At 41.0% G+C, this 21,459-nt stretch overlaps 1 protein-coding gene across 1 annotated transcript in view; it reads left to right on the forward strand.

The window, feature by feature from the left end:
- SMG6 (SMG6 nonsense mediated mRNA decay factor) overlaps window positions 1–21,459 on the forward strand; it is a 108,937-nt gene that overhangs the window by 73,200 nt on the left and 14,278 nt on the right. Inside the window, exons 14-15 of the mRNA XM_060756764.2 lie at window positions 16,290–16,499; window positions 19,897–20,067. Of these exons, the coding sequence (XP_060612747.2) occupies window positions 16,290–16,499; window positions 19,897–20,067 (381 nt within the window). The remainder of the gene's footprint in view (window positions 1–16,289; window positions 16,500–19,896; window positions 20,068–21,459) is intronic.

Consider the following 21,459-nt stretch of genomic DNA (forward strand, 5'->3'; position numbering starts at 1 on the left):
TATGATTATCATCCAAGCTGACAAGCCTGGCCTAGAAATATTATTGTTATCATCATTATTATCAGAGCTGGCAAACCTGGGCTAGACAGTATTATTATTCAGTATATATTAGTATTATTTATATTACTACTACTACTAGAGCTGGCAAACCTGGCCTAGATATTATTATTATTATTATTATTATTATTATTATTATTATTAGAGCTGACAAACCTGACTTAGATTTATTATTAGTATTATAATAATCATTATTATCATCATCAGAGCTGACAAGCCTGGCCTAGATATATTATTGTTATCATCATCATCATCATCATCAGAACTGGAAAACCAGGCCTATATTTATTATTATTATTATTATTATTATTATTATTATTATTATTAGGGCTGACAAACCTGTCCTAGATTTATTATTAGTATCATTATTGTTATCATCATCAGAGCTGACAAGCCTGGCCTAGATATATTATTATTATTATTATTGTATTGTCGAAGGCTTTCATGGCCAGAATCACTGGGTTGTTGTAGGTTTTTCCGGGCTATATGGCCATGTTCTAGAGGCATTTTCTCCTGACGTTTCGCCTGCATCTATGGCAAGCATCCTCACTACCTCTGAGGATGCTTGCCATAGATGCAGGCGAAACGTCAGGAGAAAATGCCTCTAGAACATGGCCATATAGCCCGGAAAAACCTACAACAACCCAATTTATTATTATATATTATTATTATTATTATTAGGCCTGACAAACCTGGCCTAAATATATTATTGTTATCGTCGTCGTCATTCTTCATCATCATCATCAGAGCTGACAAATCTTGCCTAGATTTATTATTAATATTATTATTAGTAGTAGTAGTATCATCATCATCAGAGCATTATTATTATTGCTATTATCATCAGAGCTGACAAACTTGGCCTAGATATGTTATTGTTGTTGTTGTTGTTTGTTCAGTATTATCATCATCAGAGCTGCCAAACCTGGCCTAGATATATTATTATTATTATTATTATTATTATTATTATTATTATTTGCCTGGTGTATTTTGGAAGGGGGCCTTGGGTCCGAAAGGGTTAACGCTCCTTGCACCAAAGCGGGGTCCCTTTTTTCCCATGGTCCTGAAACCCAAAGCCTCGCACATGTTCCTTTTCTTTCTAAGGCCTTTAAAATAGCTCCCCCTCCCCAAAAAAAAGCCAGGACCCCCCACTTTCCCCCGGGAGCCCCTCCAAACATCCAGAAACATACCGCCTGCCTGCAGCGGAGAAGTCTGTTTTCCTCATTTGTGGGTCCGGCGCTGGCCGTCGCTCTTCACCTGCACCAAACCGGGCCTCTTTCGCTTGCTTTGGGGGTCCCCCCCCCATCCCCAAAGCCCCCCTTTCCCCAAAGCTTTGGGCATTTGGGGCTCCCCCAAGGCACAGGATTCGCTCCCCTCCTTTATCTGGCTTATTTATTTCGGGTTGGTAGGGAATCCCGAAGGCCATCCAGTCCGAACCCCTTTCTACTATAGAGGATGACACAATTCGATCCCTCCCAGCAGATGACCATCCAGCCTCATGGAATAAAAGGATCCTAGAGTTGGAAGGGAACCCTAAAGGCCATCCAGTCTGCACTCTATCCTGCCATAGAGGAAGACACACTCTATCCTGTCATAGAGGAACCACATTCTGCCTTGCAGGAAGACACAAATCGATCCCTACCAACAGACGGCCATCTGGCCTCATATAATAAAAGGATCCTGGAGTTGGAAGGGAACCCCAAAGGCCGTCCAGTCCTCTACTGTAGAGGATGACACAATTCGATTCCTCCTGGCAGATGGGCATCCGGTCTTGTGGAATAAAGGGTTCCTAGATTTGGACGGGAACCCAAAGGCCATCCAGTCCAAACTCCATTCTGCCATAGAGAGAGTCACAATTCGATCCCTCCCAGCAAATGGCCATCCAGCCTCATGGAATAGAAGGATCCTAGTGTTGGAAGAGAACTCTAAAGGCCATCCAGTCTGCACTCTATCCTGTCATAGAGGAAGACACAATTCGATCCCTCCCAGCAGATGGCCATCCAGCCTCATGGAACAGAAGGATCCTAGTGTTGGAAGGGAACCCCAAAGACCATCCAGTCAGAACCCCATTCTGCCACAGAGGAAGGCACAATTTGATCCTTCCCGGCAGATGGCCATCCAGCCTCATGGCTAATAATAATAATAATAATAATAATAATAATAATAATAATAATAAATAACAATTACATTTGGATTTAATCTGAACGGTTTTGAATACTAATGACATTTAATAGTGTTTTAATGCCTGTAAATATGTCTGTCAAGCCACTCTGAGCCTCCTGTGGGAGAGATAAAGTGGGGTGTAATATAAATATAGGAATAAAAATATATTAATTAATTATTAGGAATAATACATTATTAATTTTTATTTTTACACTATTTTTACATTATTTTACTTTTTTTCAAAATAAATAAATCATAGTAATAATAGTAGTAATGATTATTAAGAGATAAAGTGGGGTATAATATAAATATAGGAATAAAAAATATTAATTAATTATTAGGAATAATAAATTATTAATTTTTATTTTTACATTATTTTTATTTGTCAAAATAAATAAATCATAGTAATAATAGTAGTAATGATTATTAAGAGATAAAGTGGGGTATAATATAAATATAGGAATAAAAAATTAATTATTAGGAATAATAAATTATTAATTTTTATTTTTACATTATTTTTATTTTCCAAAATAAATAAATAATAGTAATAATAGTAGTAATGACTATTAATGGTCCTCCCCATTCGCTTTGGTTTCCAAACCATTTTTTACCGGGGGGGGGGGGGGGGCTTGCTGAAACCTTTCCCCCCTCCAAGGCCCCCTCTCCCAGGTGTTTGGACTGCATCTCCCATCCTCCCCGGGCGCCAATTAGGTGGAACGCATCGGAACGCAAGGAAGCGGCAGGAGCTTGTCTTCAGCCTCTTTGCCTCGGAGGGAGAGAGAGAAGAGAGGTGTCTCTGGGCTGAGCAAAGCCATAAATCTGGCTTTTTTTCGGGTTGGGGGGGTACAACAACGTCTCGCACCTGACAGCCAGGGGTTTTTTTATTGCAAAGGGGGGTGGGGGGGGGTCCGCAAGCGGTAATGGATGTCCGCTGGAGCCGGGGCCGGCTGCCAGCGTGGGTTGGCTGCGCTCCAGGCCTGCCGTCATTTTCGGGGCGCCAGGTGCGAAGGGGTTGCTGTCGGGTCTTGTTCCCAAGCGCCTCTCTCTTTGCCCCCCAGGAGGGAAAGCAGGAAGGAAGCAGCTGCGCAGGTAGAGGAGAGGAGGAAGAGAGGAAGGCGGCCCAGCAGCCACCTCTGGGGCGAGGTCACAGGACGGCAAAGATGGCTGCTGCCGGGGAGCAGAGGGGACCCCTTCGTCCAAGGCCAGGCCCTTAAGGGAAGGCCAACACATGGGGGTCCCACCTTCAGAAGAAGCCAAGTCTATGCAGATATATGGGGGACCCCCTTAATAGAAGGGCAGACATATAGGGACCCCCTTAATAGAAGGGCAGATATATTGGGACCCCCTTGATAGAAGGGCAGATATATAGGGACCGCCTTAATAGAAGAGCAGATATAAAAGCACCCCCTTACTAGAACAGCAGGCATATAGGGACCCCCTTACTAGAAGGAACCCCTTCATAGAAAGGTAGATATATAGGAATCCCCTTACTAGAAGGGCAGATGTATAGGGATCCCCTTAATAGAAGGGCAGATATATTGGGACCACCTTAATAGAAGGGCAGATATATTTGGACTCCCTTAATAGAAGGGCAGATATATAGGGACCCCCTTAATAGGAGTCAGATATATAGGGACCCCCTTAATAGAAGGGCGGATATATACGGACCCCCTTACTAGAAGGGCAGATATATAGGGACCTCCTTAATAGAAGGGCAGATATATATATATAAATCCCCATAATAGAAGTGCAGATATATAGGGATCTCCTTAATAGAAGGGAGATATATGGGGACCCCCATAATAGAAGAGCAGATGTATAGGGATCCCCTTAATAGAAGGGCAGATATATAGTGACCCCCTTAGTTAAAGGATAAATGTATGTGTGTGTGTGTGTGTGTGTGTGTGTGTGTGTGTATATATATATATATAAATCCCCTTAATAGAAGGGCAGATATATTGGGACCCCCTTAATAGAAGGGCAGATATATTGGGACGCCCTTAATAGAAGAGCAGGTTTATTGAGACCACCTTAATAGAAGGGCAGATATATTGGGACCCCCTTACTAGAAGGGCAGATATATAGGGACCCCCTTAATAGAAGAGCAGGTTTATTGAGACCACCTTAATAGAAGGGCAGATATATTGGGATCCCCTTAATAGAAGGGTGATATATAGGGACCCCCTATTGACCCCCTTACCAGAACAGCATCCATATTGGGACCCCCTTACTAGAAGAACAGCTGTATAGGGACCCCCTTATTAGAAGGGCAGGTATATAGGGACCCCCTTATTAGAAGGGCAGTTATATAGGGACCTCCTTAATAGAAGGGCAGATATATAGGCATCCCTTTGATATGTATTTTTATGGCGTCAAATTGTGCCGATTGTGTACGCTGCTCTGTGTCGCCTCCAGGCTGATATGAGTGGGGTAGAAATAATGTAAATAAATAATAAATAGAAGGCAGATAAATAGGGACCCCCTTAATAAAGGACTTTTATGTATAGGGACCCCCCTTAATAAATAGCAGATATATTAGTATCCCCTTAATAGAAGGGCAGATATATAGGGACCCCCTTACTAGAAGGGCAGATATATAGGGACCCCCGTAATAGAAGGGCAGATATATTGGGACCTCCTTAATAGACAGGCAGATATATAGGGAACCCTTTAATAGAAGGGCAGATATATTGGGACCCCTTTAATAAAAGGGCAGATATATAGGGACCCCCTTAATAGAAAGGCAGATATATAGGGATCCACTTAATAGAAGGCAGATATATAGGGATCCACTTAATAGAAGGCAGATATATAGGGATCCACTTAATAGAAGGGCAGATATATAGTGACCCCCTTAATAGATGGGCAGATATATAGGAATCGCCTTAATAGATGGGCAGATATATAGGGACCCCCTTACTAGAAGGGCAGATATATTGGGACCTCCTTAATAGAAGAGCAGATATATTGGGACCCCTTCAATAAAAGGGCAGATATATAAGGACCCCCTTAATAGAAGGGCAGATATATTGGGGACCCCTTAATAGAAGGGCAGATATATAGAGACCCCTTTAATAGAAGGGCAGATATATTGGGACCACCTTAATAGAAGGGCAGATATATAGGAACCTCCCTAATAGAAGGGCAGATATATTGGGACCTCCTTAATAGAAGGGCAGATATATAGGGATCCCCTTGATAGAAGACAGATATATAGGGACCCCTTAATAAAGGACTTTTATATATGACCCCCTTAATAAAAGAGCAGATATATTAGTATCCCCTTAATAGAAAGGCATATATATAGGGACTGCCTTAATAGGAGGACAGATATATAGGAACCTCCCTAATAGAAGGGCAGATATATAGGGACCCCTTTAATAGAAAGGTAGATATATAGGGACCCCCATAATAGAAGGGCAGATATATAGGGACCCCCTTAATAGAAGGGCACATATATGGACCCGCTTATTAGAAGGCCAGCTATAGGGACCCCCTTACTAGAAGGGCAGGTATATTGGGATCCTCTTGATGGGAGTTGCAGTCCAGCCACCCTGGAGGAGCGTCCCTTCCTCACCCTGCATTGCTCAAGGCGATGGGAGCTGCAGTCAAAAAATTCACCTTGGAAAGGATCAAAAAGTAAAAGCTCTTTAAAAACTGCTTTGCATTTGAAAGCCTTTTGGAGAGCCTGTTTTCTCTTGGATCCAGATCAAGGGGGGAAGAAGAGAGAGGTGCTTCCGGGCTTTTTGGGGGGCAAAAGGGGGGCAGGATCCCCACCTGGATCCCAGGTGAGGAGGGGGCTGAAGGGGGTCCCTATCAGGTAGCCCTCCTCTCCTCTTGCTTAGACATCTCCATAGGGAGACCGATATTATGGACATACTATTACTATTATTATCATTATTATTGTTGTTATGGTGTCTATTCTGGAGATGAGCCCGATGCTTTCTCTTCCCTTTCTTTAGTTTTGTGTTTATTTAATCTTCCAGGACCTTTGTTTTCTGGATGGCCATCTGTTGGGAGGGCTTTGACTGTGTTGACCTTTATGGGGGTTGGACTGGATGGCCCCTGGGGTCTCCTCCAACTTTAGGATTCCATTAAACACAGTTAAGCAGGAAAATAGAAGGATTATTGCATTATTATTATATTTTAGTAGTCAAAGTAGTATATTATTATTATATTTATCATTTCTAGTATTAGTATATTATAAGTAGTAGCAGTATATTATTTATTTAGTAGCAGTAGTATATTTCTTTTTATTTTAGTAGTAATAGTACATTATTATCATACTTATTAGTAGTAATATATTTATTATTCTATTCTATTATTAGTAATAGTAGTAGTAGTAGTAGTAGTAGTATATTATTATTACTCTTATCACATTTAGTAGTAGTATATTATAATTTTATTAGTAGGAGTTTGATACTATTATATTTATTAGTAGTGGTGGTGGTATTACTATTACTATTAGTAGTATATTTATTATTCTATCCTATTATTAGTAATTGTATTGGTATTACTATTAGTAAAAGTATATTATTATTACTCTTATCACATTTAGTAGTAGTATATTATAATTTTAATAATAGAGGGAGTTTGATACTATTATATTTATTAGTAGTGGTGGTGGTATTATTAGTATTAGTAGTAGTAGTATATTTTTATTATTCTATTTAGTAGCAGTAGTACATTTATTTTTATTTTAGTAGTAGTTGTACATTATTATCATTTATTATTAGTAGTAGTAGTGATATTATCGGTAGTATAGTTATTCTATTCCATTATTAGTAATGGAATTGGTATTAGTAGTGGTGGTATTATTATTATTAATAATATATTTTTATTATTACCCTTATTATATTTATTAGTTTATTATTATATTCATAGTAGAAGTAGTTTGTTATTATATTTATTAGTTGCAGTGGAGTGGTATTATTAGTAGTATTTGTTATATTGTTATTAGTATTATTATTAGTAATAGAAGTAGTCTATTATTCTATTTAGTAGTAATATTATATTTATTATTTTCATAGTAGAAGTAGTTTGTTATTTTATTTATTAGTTGCAGTGGAGCGGTATTATTAGTAGTATTAGTATGTTATTATTTATTAGTGGTAGTGGCAGTATTATTGGCATATTATTATTATTATTATTATTAATATCCTGCTTTTATTTCTCTGTCTTGAGGCGGTCTCTGATCCCAGGTCTCTTCCCCCAAACATAACCTTTGCAATGCTTCGGTGTATGCCATCCTCAATCTATAGGTCAACCCAGCTTTAAAATACCCAAATCTATAGCCTTTGGTGCCCCCATTTCTGCCTCATTGCTGATCCATTCCTCCTTCCTTCCTTTCTTTCGTTCCTTCGTTCTTTGCGGGTCGTGCTCTGACTTGCGGCCAGTTTTCTTCCCTGAGACGCTCCATCATAATTTATGAAGTGTCAAGTCATTTTCGAAGCCAAGGGCTCCGTTTCCATACACAGCTGTTCAGGGCAAAACCTGTCTTGTCTATATATATATATATATATATATATATATATATATATTCCCACATTTGCCATAAGGCATCCATCCTGTAAAGATCTGGCAGGATTCTGGGCTTTGAAGTCCCTTCAAAGAATAATATAGTAATTATTATTATAATTCAATTATTATTATAAGTCTATTATTATTATTATTATTATTATTATTATTATTACACTCCTCAAAGGCCATCCAGTCCATCCCCCTTCTGCCAAGCAAGAAGATAGGATTACTGTTATATTATTATCAATTATTATCATTATTATTAGACCCCTAGAGTTGGAAGGGACGTTCAAAGACCATCCAGTCCAACCCAGAAGGAACTGCCAGGATACAAGATGCCATCCAATCCCTCCTGACAGAGCTGCTGTTACGAAACATCCATTAAACTCCTAGGTGGTCCGTATTTCTCTATAGAGTTGGAAAGGACCCCCAAAGTCTATCTAGTCTAACCCAGGGGTCCTCAAACTTTTTAAACAGAGGGCCAGGTCACAGTCCCTCAAACTATTGGTGGGCCAGATTACAATTTGAAAAAAGACATGAAAGAATTCCAGTGCACACAGCATATATCTTTTTTTGTAGTGCAAAAAGCACCTAAAACAATAAAATAATTAAAATGAAGAACAGTTTTAACAAATATAAACTTATTAGTATTTCAATGGGAATTAGGGGCCTGCTTTTGGCTGATGAAATAGGATTCATAGAATCATAGAATCATAGAATCAAAGAGTTGGAAGAGACCTCATGGGCCATCCAGTCCAACCCCCTGCCAAGAAGCAGGAATATTGCATTCAAATCACCCCTGACAAATGGCCATCCAGCCTCTGCTTAAAAGCTTCCAAAGAAGGAGCCTCCACCACACTCCGGGGCAGAGAGTTCCACTGCTGAACGGCTCTCACAGTCAGGAAGTTCTTCCTAATGTTCAGATGGAATCTCCTCTCTTGTAGTTTGAAGCCATTGCTCCGCGTCCTAGCCTCCAAGGAAGCAGAAAACAAGCTTGCTCCCTCCTCCCTGTGGCTTCCTCTCACATATTTATACATGGCTATCATATCTCCTCTCAGCCTTCTCTTCTTCAGGCTAAACATGCCCAGTTCCCTAAGCCGCTCCTCATAGGGCTTGTTCTCCAGACCCTTGATCATTTTAGTCGCTCTCCTCTGGACACTTTCCAGCTTGTCAACATCTCTCTTGAATTGTGGTGCCCAGAATTGGACACAATATTCCAGATGTGGTCTAACCAAAGCAGAATAGAGGGGTAGCATTACTTCCTTAGATCTAGACACTATGCTTCTATTGATGCAGGCCAAAATCCCATTGGCTTTTTTTGCCGCCACATCACATTGTTGGCTCATGTTTAACTTGTTGTCCACGAGGACTCCCAGATCTTTTTCACACGTACTGCTCTCGAGCCAGGCGTCCCCCATTCTGTATCTTTGCATTTCATTTTTTCTGCCAAAGTGGAGTATCTTGCATTTGTCACTGTTGAACTTCATTTTGTTAGTTTTGGCCCATCTCTCTAATCTGTCAAGATCGTTTTGAATTCTGCTCCTGTCCTCTGGACTATTGGCTATCCCTCCCAATTTGGTGTCATCTGCAAACTTGATGATCATGCCTTCTAGCCCTTCATCTAAGTCATTAATAAAGATGTTGAACAGGACCGGGCCCAGGATTGTTGTTGTTGCTGTTGTTGTTGTGTGCTTTCAAGTCGTTTCAGACTTAGGTTGACCCTGAGCAAGGGCCGGGTAAATGAACTTGGAGGGCCGTATTCGGTCCCCGGGCCATAGTTTGAGGACCCCTGGTCTAACCCTTTCTACCAGGCAGGAAAGTAGTATTCTTCATATATTATTATCCATTATAGTATTATTATTATTATTATTATTATTATTATTATTATTATTACTAGTAGTACTAGTAGTACTAGTAGTAGTAGTACCTATCTGTCAATACCCCTCTTCCCTTAAACATAGTTAAGCAGGAAAATAGAAGTACTATTGCATTATTATCCATATTATTATTATTATTATTATTATTATTAGTCATAGTAGTATTGATCTGTCCTCCTCTTCTCTTAAACGGGACTCAAAAGTGGCTTCTGCTAGGCAGGAAAATAGAAGTACTATTGCATTATTATCCATTATATTATTATCGTTATAATAATAATAATAATAATTATTATTATTATTATTATCATTATTATTATTATTAGTCATATTAGTATTGATCTGTCCCCCGCTTCTCTTAAACGGGACTCAAAAGTGGCTTCTGCTAGGCAGGAAAATAGAATTATTACTGCATTATTATCCATTATATTATTATTATTAGTGTTATTATTATTATTATTATTATTAGTCATAGTAATATTGATCTATCCCCCTCTTCTCTTAAACGGGACTCAAAGTGGCTTCTGCTAGGCAGGAAAACAGAAGTACTGTTGCATTATTATCCATTATATTATTATTATTATCATCGTTATCTAATAATATTGTTATTATCATTATTGTTAGTAGTAATAGTAGTCATAGTAGTATTGATCTATCCCCCTCTTCTCTTAAACGGGACTCAAAGTGGCTTCTGCTAGGCAGGAATATAGAAGTATTATTGCATTATTATCCATTATATTATTATTAGTCATAGTAGTATTGATCTATCCCCCTCTTCTCTTAAACGGACTCAAAAGTGGCTTCTGCTAGGCAGGAAAATAGAAGTACTGTTGCATTATTGACCATTATTATTATTATTATTATTAGTCATAGTAGTATTGATCTGTCCTCCTCTTCTCTTAAACGGGACTCAAAAGTGGCTTCTGCTAGGCAGGAAAATAGAAGTACTATTGCATTATTATCCATTATATTATTATCGTTATAATAATAATAATAATAATTATTATTATTATTATTATCATTATTATTATTATTAGTCATATTAGTATTGATCTGTCCCCCGCTTCTCTTAAACGGGACTCAAAAGTGGCTTCTGCTAGGCAGGAAAATAGAATTATTACTGCATTATTATCCATTATATTATTATTATTAGTGTTATTATTATTATTATTATTATTAGTCATAGTAATATTGATCTATCCCCCTCTTCTCTTAAACGGGACTCAAAGTGGCTTCTGCTAGGCAGGAAAACAGAAGTACTGTTGCATTATTATCCATTATATTATTATTATTATCATCGTTATCTAATAATATTGTTATTATCATTATTGTTAGTAGTAATAGTAGTCATAGTAGTATTGATCTATCCCCCTCTTCTCTTAAACGGGACTCAAAGTGGCTTCTGCTAGGCAGGAATATAGAAGTATTATTGCATTATTATCCATTATATTATTATTAGTCATAGTAGTATTGATCTATCCCCCTCTTCTCTTAAACGGACTCAAAAGTGGCTTCTGCTAGGCAGGAAAATAGAAGTACTGTTGCATTATTGACCATTATTATTATTATTATTATTATTATTATTATTAGTCATAGTAGTATTGCTCTATCCCCCTCTTCTCTTAAACGGGACTCAAAAGTGGCTTCTGCTAGGCAGGAAAATAGAAGTACTATTGCATTATTATCCATTATATTATTATCGTTACAATAATAATAATAATAATTATTATTATTATTATTATCATTATTATTATTATTAGTCATATTAGTATTGATCTGTCCCCCGCTTCTCTTAAACGGGACTCAAAAGTGGCTTCTGCTAGGCAGGAAAATAGAATTATTACTGCATTATTATCCATTATATTATTATTATTAGTGTTATTATTATTATTATTATTATTAGTCATAGTAATATTGATCTATCCCCCTCTTCTCTTAAACGGGACTCAAAGTGGCTTCTGCTAGGCAGGAAAACAGAAGTACTGTTGCATTATTATCCATTATATTATTATTATTATCATCGTTATCTAATAATATTGTTATTATCATTATTGTTAGTAGTAATAGTAGTCATAGTAGTATTGATCTATCCCCCTCTTCTCTTAAACGGGACTCAAAGTGGCTTCTGCTAGGCAGGAATATAGAAGTATTATTGCATTATTATCCATTATATTATTATTAGTCATAGTAGTATTGATCTATCCCCCTCTTCTCTTAAACGGACTCAAAAGTGGCTTCTGCTAGGCAGGAAAATAGAAGTACTGTTGCATTATTGACCATTATTATTATTATTATTATTATTATTATTATTAGTCATAGTAGTATTGCTCTATCCCCCTCTTCTCTTAAACGGGACTCAAAAGTGGCTTCTGCTAGACAGGAAAATAGAAATACTATTGCATTATTATTATTATTATTGGTCATAGTAGTATTGATGTATCCCCCGCTTCTCTTAAATGGGACTCAAAGTGGCTTTTGCTAGGCAGGAAAATAGAAGTCCTGTTGCATTATTGTCCATATTATTATTATTATTAGTCATAGTAGTATTGATCTGTCCTCCTCTTAAATGGGACTCAAAGTGGCTTTTGCTAGGCAGGAAAACAGAAGTACTATTGCATTATTATTCATTATATTATTATTAGTATTATAATAATTATTATTATTGTTATAATAATTATTGTTATTATTATCATCATTATTATTAGTCATAATAGTATTGATCTGTCCCCCTCTACTCTTAAACGGGACTCAAAGTGGCTTCTGCTAGGCAGGAAAATAGAAGTCCTGTTGCATTATTATTATTATTATTATTATTATTATTATTAGTCATAGTAGTATTGATCTGTCCTCCTCTTCTCTTAAATGGGACAGAGTGGCTTCTGCTAGGCAGGAAAATAGAAATACTATTGCATTATTATTATTATTATTATTATTATTATTATTATTACTATTAGTCATAGTAGTATTTGTCTATCCCCCTCTTCTCTTAAACGGGACTCCGCATTGGCTCCCAGCCCTCCAACTGACACAGCGTCAAGCCCACAAGGCAAGGAGATCTCCGTTCTCGCTCCTCTCAAAATATGATTTATTCCATCCTGCCTTTTCTATTTTCCCCCCCTTGGCGTTGCTTGACGGGATCGCTGTCAACAGAGAAAGAGAGAGGCATCCCGTTGGTGGCAGAGGGGCGCCGGGGGGGGGGGGCAGGGGGGGAGCCTTGGCCCCGTTGGTTGCCGTCCTTATGGCAGGCCTGGCTGTTTTTCCGAAAGGGAGAGGGACGCAGGGAAGCTGGCAGGAAGAAGCCGGGGAAGACAATGGCTGGAAAAAGCCAAATCTTTGCTGGCAGTGGGTTTGCCTCTGTCCAGCTGCAGTCCGTTTATTGCACCCCCATTGAATGCACCCCACCCTTCTTCCTCTATCTCGGGGATCTGCAGCGCTCCCATTCCGTGTCATGTCTGGCCGGCCATCCAGCCAAAAGAACTAGATCATTGCCGTTAGGGAAGGAAGGTGTGTAGAAGGGCGTCAGTCTCTGTGTCCCTTTGACCCTCTCTCCGTGGGACTAGATGACCTTCTGAACCTAGTGTGCCCCTTCTTGGAGAGGGAATAATAATAATAATAATAATAATAATAATAATAATAATAATAATGTGATGATGATGATGATGATGATGATATAATTAGAAGGAGGAGGTGGAGGATCACTTTAGTATTGTATTGGGACTGGACTAGATGGCCTTTGGGGGACCTTCCGATCCTAACGAGCCTCTTCTTAAGGAATCATAATGATAATAGGATGAGAAGGAGGATCACTTTAGTATTGTATTCCTGAATGGGACTGGACTAGATGGACTTTGGGGCGGGGGGAGCTATGAGACTCCTAATGAGCCTATTCTTAAAGAGGGAATAATAATAATGAGGAGGAGGAGGTGGTGGTGGTGGTGGTGGTGGTAGATGATTCCTTTGGTATTGGATTCCTAAATGGACTGGACTAGGTAGTTTTGGGGGTTCCAACCCTAATGGGTCTCTTCTTAGAGAGGGAATAATAATAATTCCCTCCCAGCTCCAGGGTTTTCTAGATGACATCAACTACCTAGATCAGTCACAGTCTGGTTTCAGGCCTGGTCACGGCACCGAGATGGCCTTGGTCACCTTGGTGGATGACCTCCGTAGAGAGCTGGACAGGGGGAGTGTGACTCTGTTGGTTCTCTTGGACATCTCAGCGTCTTTCGATACCATCAATCATGGTATCCTTCTGGGTCGAGACTCTGGGATGGGTCTCAGGGGCACGGTCTTGTCGTGGCTTCAGTCCTTCCTGGAGGGTCGATCACAGATGGTGAAGCTGGGAGACACCTGCTCGGATTCCTGGCCTTTGACCTGTGGGGTCTCGCAAGGCTCTATCTTGTCTCCCATGCTCTTTAACATCTACATGAAACCGCTGGGAGAGATTATCCGGAGTTTTGGAGTTGGGTGCCACCTCTACGCAGATGACACACAACTCTACTACTCTTTTCCATCTAACTCCAAGGAAGCCTCTCAGGTGCTGGACGAGTGCCTGACCGCTGTGTCTATCTGGATGAGGAGGAACAAGCTGAAGGTCATTCTCGACAAGACAGAGGTCCTCCTGGTCAATCGTAGGCCGGATCGGGGTATAGGGTGGCAACCTGTGCTGGACGGGGTTGTATTCCCCCTGAAGTCACAGGTCCACAGCTTGGGAGTCCTCTTGGATCCAACGCTTACGCTTGAGGCTCAGGCGTCGGCGGTGTCCGGGAGGGCTTTTGCGCAACTAAGACTCGTGTGCCAGTTGCGATCGTACCTCGCAAAGGTTGATCTGGCCGGGGTGGTCCATGCCTTGGTCACCTCCAGATTGGATTACTGTAATGCGCTCTACGTGGGGCTGCCCTTGAAAACGGCTCGGAAATTCCAACTGGTTCAACGGGCGGCGGCCAGGATGTTAACTGGCGCTCCTTACAGAGAGAGGTCAACCCTCCTGTTCAAGGAGCTCCATTGGCTGCCATTTACCTACCGAGCCCAATTCAAGGTGCAGGTGCTGACCTACAAAGCCCTAAACGGTTTGGGACCTGCCTACCTGTGTGACTGCATCTCCGTTTACGAACCCACGCGCTCACTTCGTTCATCCGGAGAGGCCCTGCTCGTGATCCCACCTGCGTCGCAGGCGCATTTGGTGGGGACGAGGGACAGGGCCTTCTCTGTGGTTGCCCCCCGACTTTGAAACACCTTCCCCAAAGACATTAGATTTGCACCCACGTTGGCAGTCTTTAGGAAGAACTTGAAGACCTGGCTCTTCCGATGTGCCTTCCCAGAATAGGATAACCCCAGCACTATGTCCCAGAAGCGCTTTATTAGAGTTTAAGACTCTCTGCACATTGCACTTGCCCAGAATTCCAACATATCACCTCTCACACACAGCACCTTTTTAACCTGAGCTTTGGGAGTCCCTTCCAATCCTAACAAGAGAATTAATATAATAATTATAATAATAATAGTAATAATAATAGTAATAATAGTAATAATGGCGATAATGAATAGGAGGAGGAGGAGGATCACTTTGGCATTGTATTCCTGAATGGCACTGGACTAGATGAAGTTTGGTAGTCCCTTCCGACCATAACGAGAAAATAGATATAATAATAATCGTAATAATAATTGTGATAATAAATAGAACAAGGAGGAGGGTAACTTAGGCATTGTATTTCTGAATGGGACTGGACGAGGTGGCCCTTGGGGGTCCCTTCCAAACCATAGGGGATGATGGGAGCTGCACTCCATACACAAACCTCCCTCTTCAGTCTCAAGCATTTTTCAAAAAGCCAAACATCTTTGATGCCCATTGCCATCAAATGACACTACATTTGCCCATTGGGGTCAAGCAAGAAAGATGAGCATTGGGATCAAAGGGCGAAGGGTGCCCATTGGGGTCAAGTGAGCCTAAAGATGCCCATTGGGGTCTAACATCCAACGATGACCATTGGGATCAAAGGACAAAGGGTGCCCATTGGGGTCAAGTGAGCCTAAAGATGCCCCATTAGGATAAGAAAACCCTAAAGATGCCCAATGGGGTCAAGGGACTAAAGATCTCCAAGGGGCCAAAGATGCTCATTGGGGTCCAGCAACCAAAGATGACCATTGGGATCAAAAGACAAAGGGTGGCCAGTGAGGTCAAGGGAGTAAAGATCTCCAAGGGGGCAAAGATGCTCATTGAGGTCCAGCAACCAAAGATGACCATTGGGATCAAAGGGCTAGGGGTGCCCATTGGGGTCAAATGAGCCTAAAGATGCCCATTGGGATCCAACAATCAAAAATGACCATTGGGATCAAAGGGTGAAGGGTGCCCATTGGGGTCAAATGAGCCTAAAGATGCCCATTGGGATCAAATGACTTAGGGTGGCCATTGGGATCAGAAGACCCCAGAGATTCCCATTGGGACCAAGCAAGAAAGATGCCCATTGGGATCAGGAGACCCTTAAGATGCCCAATGGGGTCAAGGGACTAAAGATCTCCAAGGGGCCCAAGATGTTCATTGGGGTCAAGCAAGAAAGAGGACAATTGGGATCAAAGAGCTAAGGGCAAAAGGCCATTGGGGGCAGGTGAGCTTAAAGATGCCCATTGGGGTCAAGCAGGGAAGATGACTTTTGGGATCTCTCTCTCTGTCTCCCCGGGCAGGGCATTGCCTCGGACTGCAAGCGGGTGACGGTGCTGAAGTACTTCCTGGAGGCCCTGTGCGGTCAAGAGGAGCCCCTGCTGGCCTTCAAGGGCGGGAAGTATGTCTCGGTGGCCCCCGGACCGGACCCGGACCCCACAGAAGGAGCCCCTCGAGGAGGAGACGTTGCCGGGCGGAAAGGGACCTCCGCCAGTGGCCCTTTGGACGACCAGGTACCCGTTGGCCTTGCGCTTCTATAGGATGTGTCCCCTCGTTGGCTGCGTCCCCTTCCTGCCAGTCCCACCAAACGCTCCCCTTTCCCTCCCCTCTTTCCCTGGCGATGAGTTCCAGATGCGGATCCAAGGGTGAGTGCGTTTGCTAGGGAAAGGGTGGGGGGAGCGCTTAATAAGGCGCAGCAGGAAGGGAAGGAAGAAAGGAACGAAGGAGGAGGAGGAGGGAAGAAGAGGGCATCGAAGGTTCAAACCCAGCCCTGGCTTTTGGGGGGGGGGGGGTTTCCCTCTCGCTCTCCCTGAGTTCAAGGCAAGTCCAGATCTCCCCTTATAAACTTCGCCGGACCCCGACTTCTGCCCGAATCCCCTTATACGAGGAGGCCTTGACCCCGACTTCTGCCTCTATGGGACTTTCTCTAGGGCACAATGTCTCTGCTCTCTTTCTATTGGTTTAGGAGCCATCACATTCTCACCAGCATCAGTCTTGTGATTTATGTCCTGCCTTTTCTCCCTAAGGCGACTGAAACGTTAAATATATTATTTATATTTATATTATTATATATTATATTTATATTATTAAAATATATTATTGTTGTTGTTGCTGTTATTATATAATAATTATACACTGAATATGTGTAATACGACTATAATAGTAATACAATATAATAAAGTAAATATTATATAGATGTAAACATGTATTTTTATAGGTCAAGGTCAAGGTTTTCCCCTGACATTAATTCCAGGCGTTGTCCATAAACACCTCCAAGGTCATGTGGCCAGCATGACTGCATGGAGCACTATAATATAATATAACATAACACAACACAACACAACATAATATATATAATATAATATATAATAAATATAATATAATATAATATATAATAAATCGAAAGGTCGCAGGTTCGATTCCGGGGAGCGGCGTGAGCTTCCGCTGTCAGCCCTAGCTTCTGCCAACCTAGCAGTTCGAAAACATGCAAATGTGAGTAGATCAATAGGTACCGCTTCGGCGGGAAGGTAACGGCGCTCCATGCAGTCATGCTGGCCACATGACCTTGGAGGTGTCTACGGACAACGCTGGCTCTTCGGCTTAGAAATGGAGATGAGCACCACACCCCAGAGTCGGACTTGACTAGACTTAATGTCAAGGGACTACCTTTACCTTTACCTTATAATAAATATATTATAATTATATATAAATGGAAGGAAAAAGAATGGCATGGCATATTTGAAGTGACTGGATTGACCTTGAAGGAGCTGGGGGTGGTGACGGCGGACAGGGAGCTCTGGTATGGGCTGGTCCATGAGGTCACAAAGAATCAGAAACGACTGACCGATTGAACAACAATATATTATTATAATAATATTATTATATTATATAATATATTGTTACATTATATTTATTACATTATTATAGTTTATTATTATTATTTTACATATTTTAATATGTAAAAAATTAATATTATATTAAATATATTATTATACTTAAATATATATGACTATTTATATATATATATATATATATATATATATGTTTTATTTGATTTTATTACATATATATTCTTTTATTATTATATTACATTATTATTATTATTTATAATTAAATATATGGGACTATATTATATATATTATATATCATGTTTTATTTGATTTTATTACATATATTTTATTATTATATTACATTATTATTATTATTATTAGTAGTAGTAGTAGTAGTAGTAGTAGTAGTAGTATTATACATTGAATCTATGTAATATATGACTATAATAATAATAACTGTTGTCAAAGGCTTTCATGGCCAAAATCACTTGGTCGCTATGAGTTTTCCAGGCTGTATGGCCATTGTCCAGAAGCATTCTCACCTGATGTTTTGCCCACATCTATGGCAGGCATCCTCAAAACTCACAGCAACCCAATAATAATAATAATAATAATAATAATAATAATAATAATAAATATTACATTAAATATATTACTATATAATATATGTTATGTTACTAAATTATATTATATTAAATGTATTATATTATTATTATATTATTGTAAATGTATTATAGTATTTCTGTACATTTAATATATGTATATGACTATTTTATATATATATATATACACACACACACACAAGCCATCCCCTGCCACGCGTTGCTGTGGCCCAGTCTGTGTATACGTGTTTTGTGTGTGTATATATCTGTGTTATGTGTGTTTGCATATGTATATGGTTTTTGCACATGTATTGTATATTTTATTTTTTGGCTTTTTAAGTCCCTTCCACTGTGTTTTTCAGTGTTTTTATGAGTGATGGTCACTTGTTGGCTTGATAGGTGTCTTGTGTCCAAATTCGGTGTCAATTCGTCCAGTGGTTTTAGAGTTATGTTAATCCCACAAACGAACATTACATTGTTATTTATATGGAGATATATATATATAAATCATTATTACAATAATATTTATAATATAAGGTAAAGGTAAAGCTTTTCCCTTGACATTGGGTCCAGTCGTGTCTGACTCCGGGGGTTGCTGCTCATCTCCATTTTTACGCCGAAGAGCCAGCGTTGTCCGTAGACACCTCCAAGGTCATGCGGCCAGCATGACTGCATGAAGCGCCATTACCTTCCTGTTGAACTGCTGAACTTGTTGACTGAAAGGTCGCAGGCTCGAATCCAGGGAGTGGGGTGAGCTCCTGCTGTTAGCCCCAGCTTCTGCTAATCTAGAAGTTCAAAAACATGCAAATGTGAGATCAATAGATACCGCTCCGACGGGAAGATGATGGCATTCCATGCAGTCATTTATTTATTATTTATTTATTATTTATTTATTTAAAGCATTTATATTCCGCCCATCTCACCCAGAAGGGGACTCAGGGCACACCATATGCATGACAAACATCCAATGCCGGGGCACAGATTCACATACAGTACATAAACATTAAATTTTTTTATCAAAATATTAAAATACACCATTTTAAACCATCCTAGTCATCCACGTCAAATCTAATTGGCCTGGTCATCTCTTAGTCCCACAGCCAAGTTTTTACCATCCTTCTAAAGGACAGGAGGGAGGGGGGCTGATCTGATCTCACCAGGAAGGGAGTTCCATAGCCGGGGAGCCATCACCGAGAAGGCCCTGTCTCTCGTCATGCTGACCACATGACCTTGGAGGTGTCTATGGACAACGTTGGCTCGTTGGCTTAGAAATGGAGATGAGCACCAACCCCCAGAGTCGGACACGACTGGTCTTAAGGTCAGGGGAAAACCTTTACCTTATACATTGAAAACCATATACATTGAAGCCATATAAGTTTTCAGAAGCCATAAACAAAGGCATATAGACTCTTAGAAGCTGGAGAGAAAAAGTGGAGGTGTAAATAAACATAATATTAATTTCCATTCTTTTGGGGAAGGAGGACGACCTCCGGATCGAGGCCTTTGAGGGCGACTCGGAGGAGGAGGAAGAGGAGGCCGAAGAAGGCAGCGGCGGAGAGGCAGCGGGCGACATCCGAGAGCTGAGAGCCAAGAAGCAGGCCTTGACCCGGAAGGTGGCCGAGCAGCAGCGGCGCCAGGACAAGATCCAGGTCACATCATCATCATTATTATTGTATTGTCGAAGGCTTTCATGGCCGGAATCACTGGGTTGTTGTAGGTTTTTCCGGGCTATATGGCCATGTTCTGGAGGCAATTTTTCTCCTGACGTTTCGTCTGCATCTATGGCAAGCGTCCTCAGAGGTAGTGGGGTCTGTTGGAAGTAGGAAAAATGGGTTTATATATCTGTGGAATGACCAGGGTGGGACAAAGGACTTTTTTTCTGCTGGGGCTAGGTGTGAATGTTTCAGCTGATCACCTTGATTAGCATTCAATGGCTTGGAAGTGCCTGGGGGGAATCTTTTGTTGAGAGTGATGTTATGTGCCTGATTGTTTACTGTCTGCTGGTTTGCTGTTGTAATTTTAGATTTTTTTAATATTGGTATCCAGATTTTGACCAGGGTGGGACAAAGGACTCTTGTCTGCTGGAGCTAGGTGTGAATGTTTCAACTGACCACCTTAATTAGCATTTGATGGCTTGGCAGTGCTTGGGGCAATCTTTTGTTGAGAGGTGATTAGATGTCCTTGTTTGTTTCCTCTCTGTTGATTTGCTGTTGTAATTTTTGAGTTTTTTAGGCATATTTTGTTCATTTTCATGGTTTCCTCCTTTCTGTTGAAATTGTCCACATGCTTCTTGTGGATTTCAATGGCTTCTCTGTGTAGTCTGACATGGTGGTTGCGAGAGTGGTCCAGCACTTGTGTGTTCTCAACAAAAGATTCCCCCCAGGCACTTCCAAGCCATTGAATCCCCCATCATCATAATCATTGAGAATAGGAAAATCCAAGTTTTTTGAGTTGTTTGGGGACCCCATCACCCAGCACCCCCTCTTTGGAGGCCAACCCTGTGGAAATCCCCTTCTTCCTCCTCCGTTTCTCCTCTTTCTAACCCTGAACGAAACCGCCGCTTGCTTTCCCCCCTTTCTTCCCTCCCTCCCTCCCTCCCCGAAATGCCCAGGGCCCTCTTCTTCCTCCTCCTCCTCCTCCTCTTCTTCCATAACTCTTCCCTTCTCCCCAGCCTTGAACCCGCGCCAAACACATCTGTCTCGCCAGATGCTGCGTGAACTCCGGAGTCTGTGCCGAAGAGCAGGAGGAGGAGGTTGTTGTAAAACAGGGCCCGCGAAGGCCCTTCTGGGAGGAGGAGGAGGAGAAGGGGGAGCGCCCCGCACATATGCGTCCCCGCCGCCGGCCATTGGCACCCGGCCCAGAACCACCGCCGCCCGCCCGTTCCTTCGTTCCTTCCTCCCTCCCTCCCTCCCTCCTTTCGCACACTCTTCTCTCCTCCTTCGTTTCGGAGGCGAGAGAATGGAGAGGACGGAGCCCCAGGCGCATCCGCTTGGCCGCCAAGGCCTGTCCTCCTCCGTGGCTTCGGCCGTGTGGTCACTCGC

Source organism: Anolis sagrei, chromosome 11 (genome assembly GCF_037176765.1).
Source record: "Anolis sagrei isolate rAnoSag1 chromosome 11, rAnoSag1.mat, whole genome shotgun sequence".
In the NCBI taxonomy this organism is placed as follows: Eukaryota; Metazoa; Chordata; class Lepidosauria; order Squamata; family Dactyloidae; genus Anolis; species Anolis sagrei.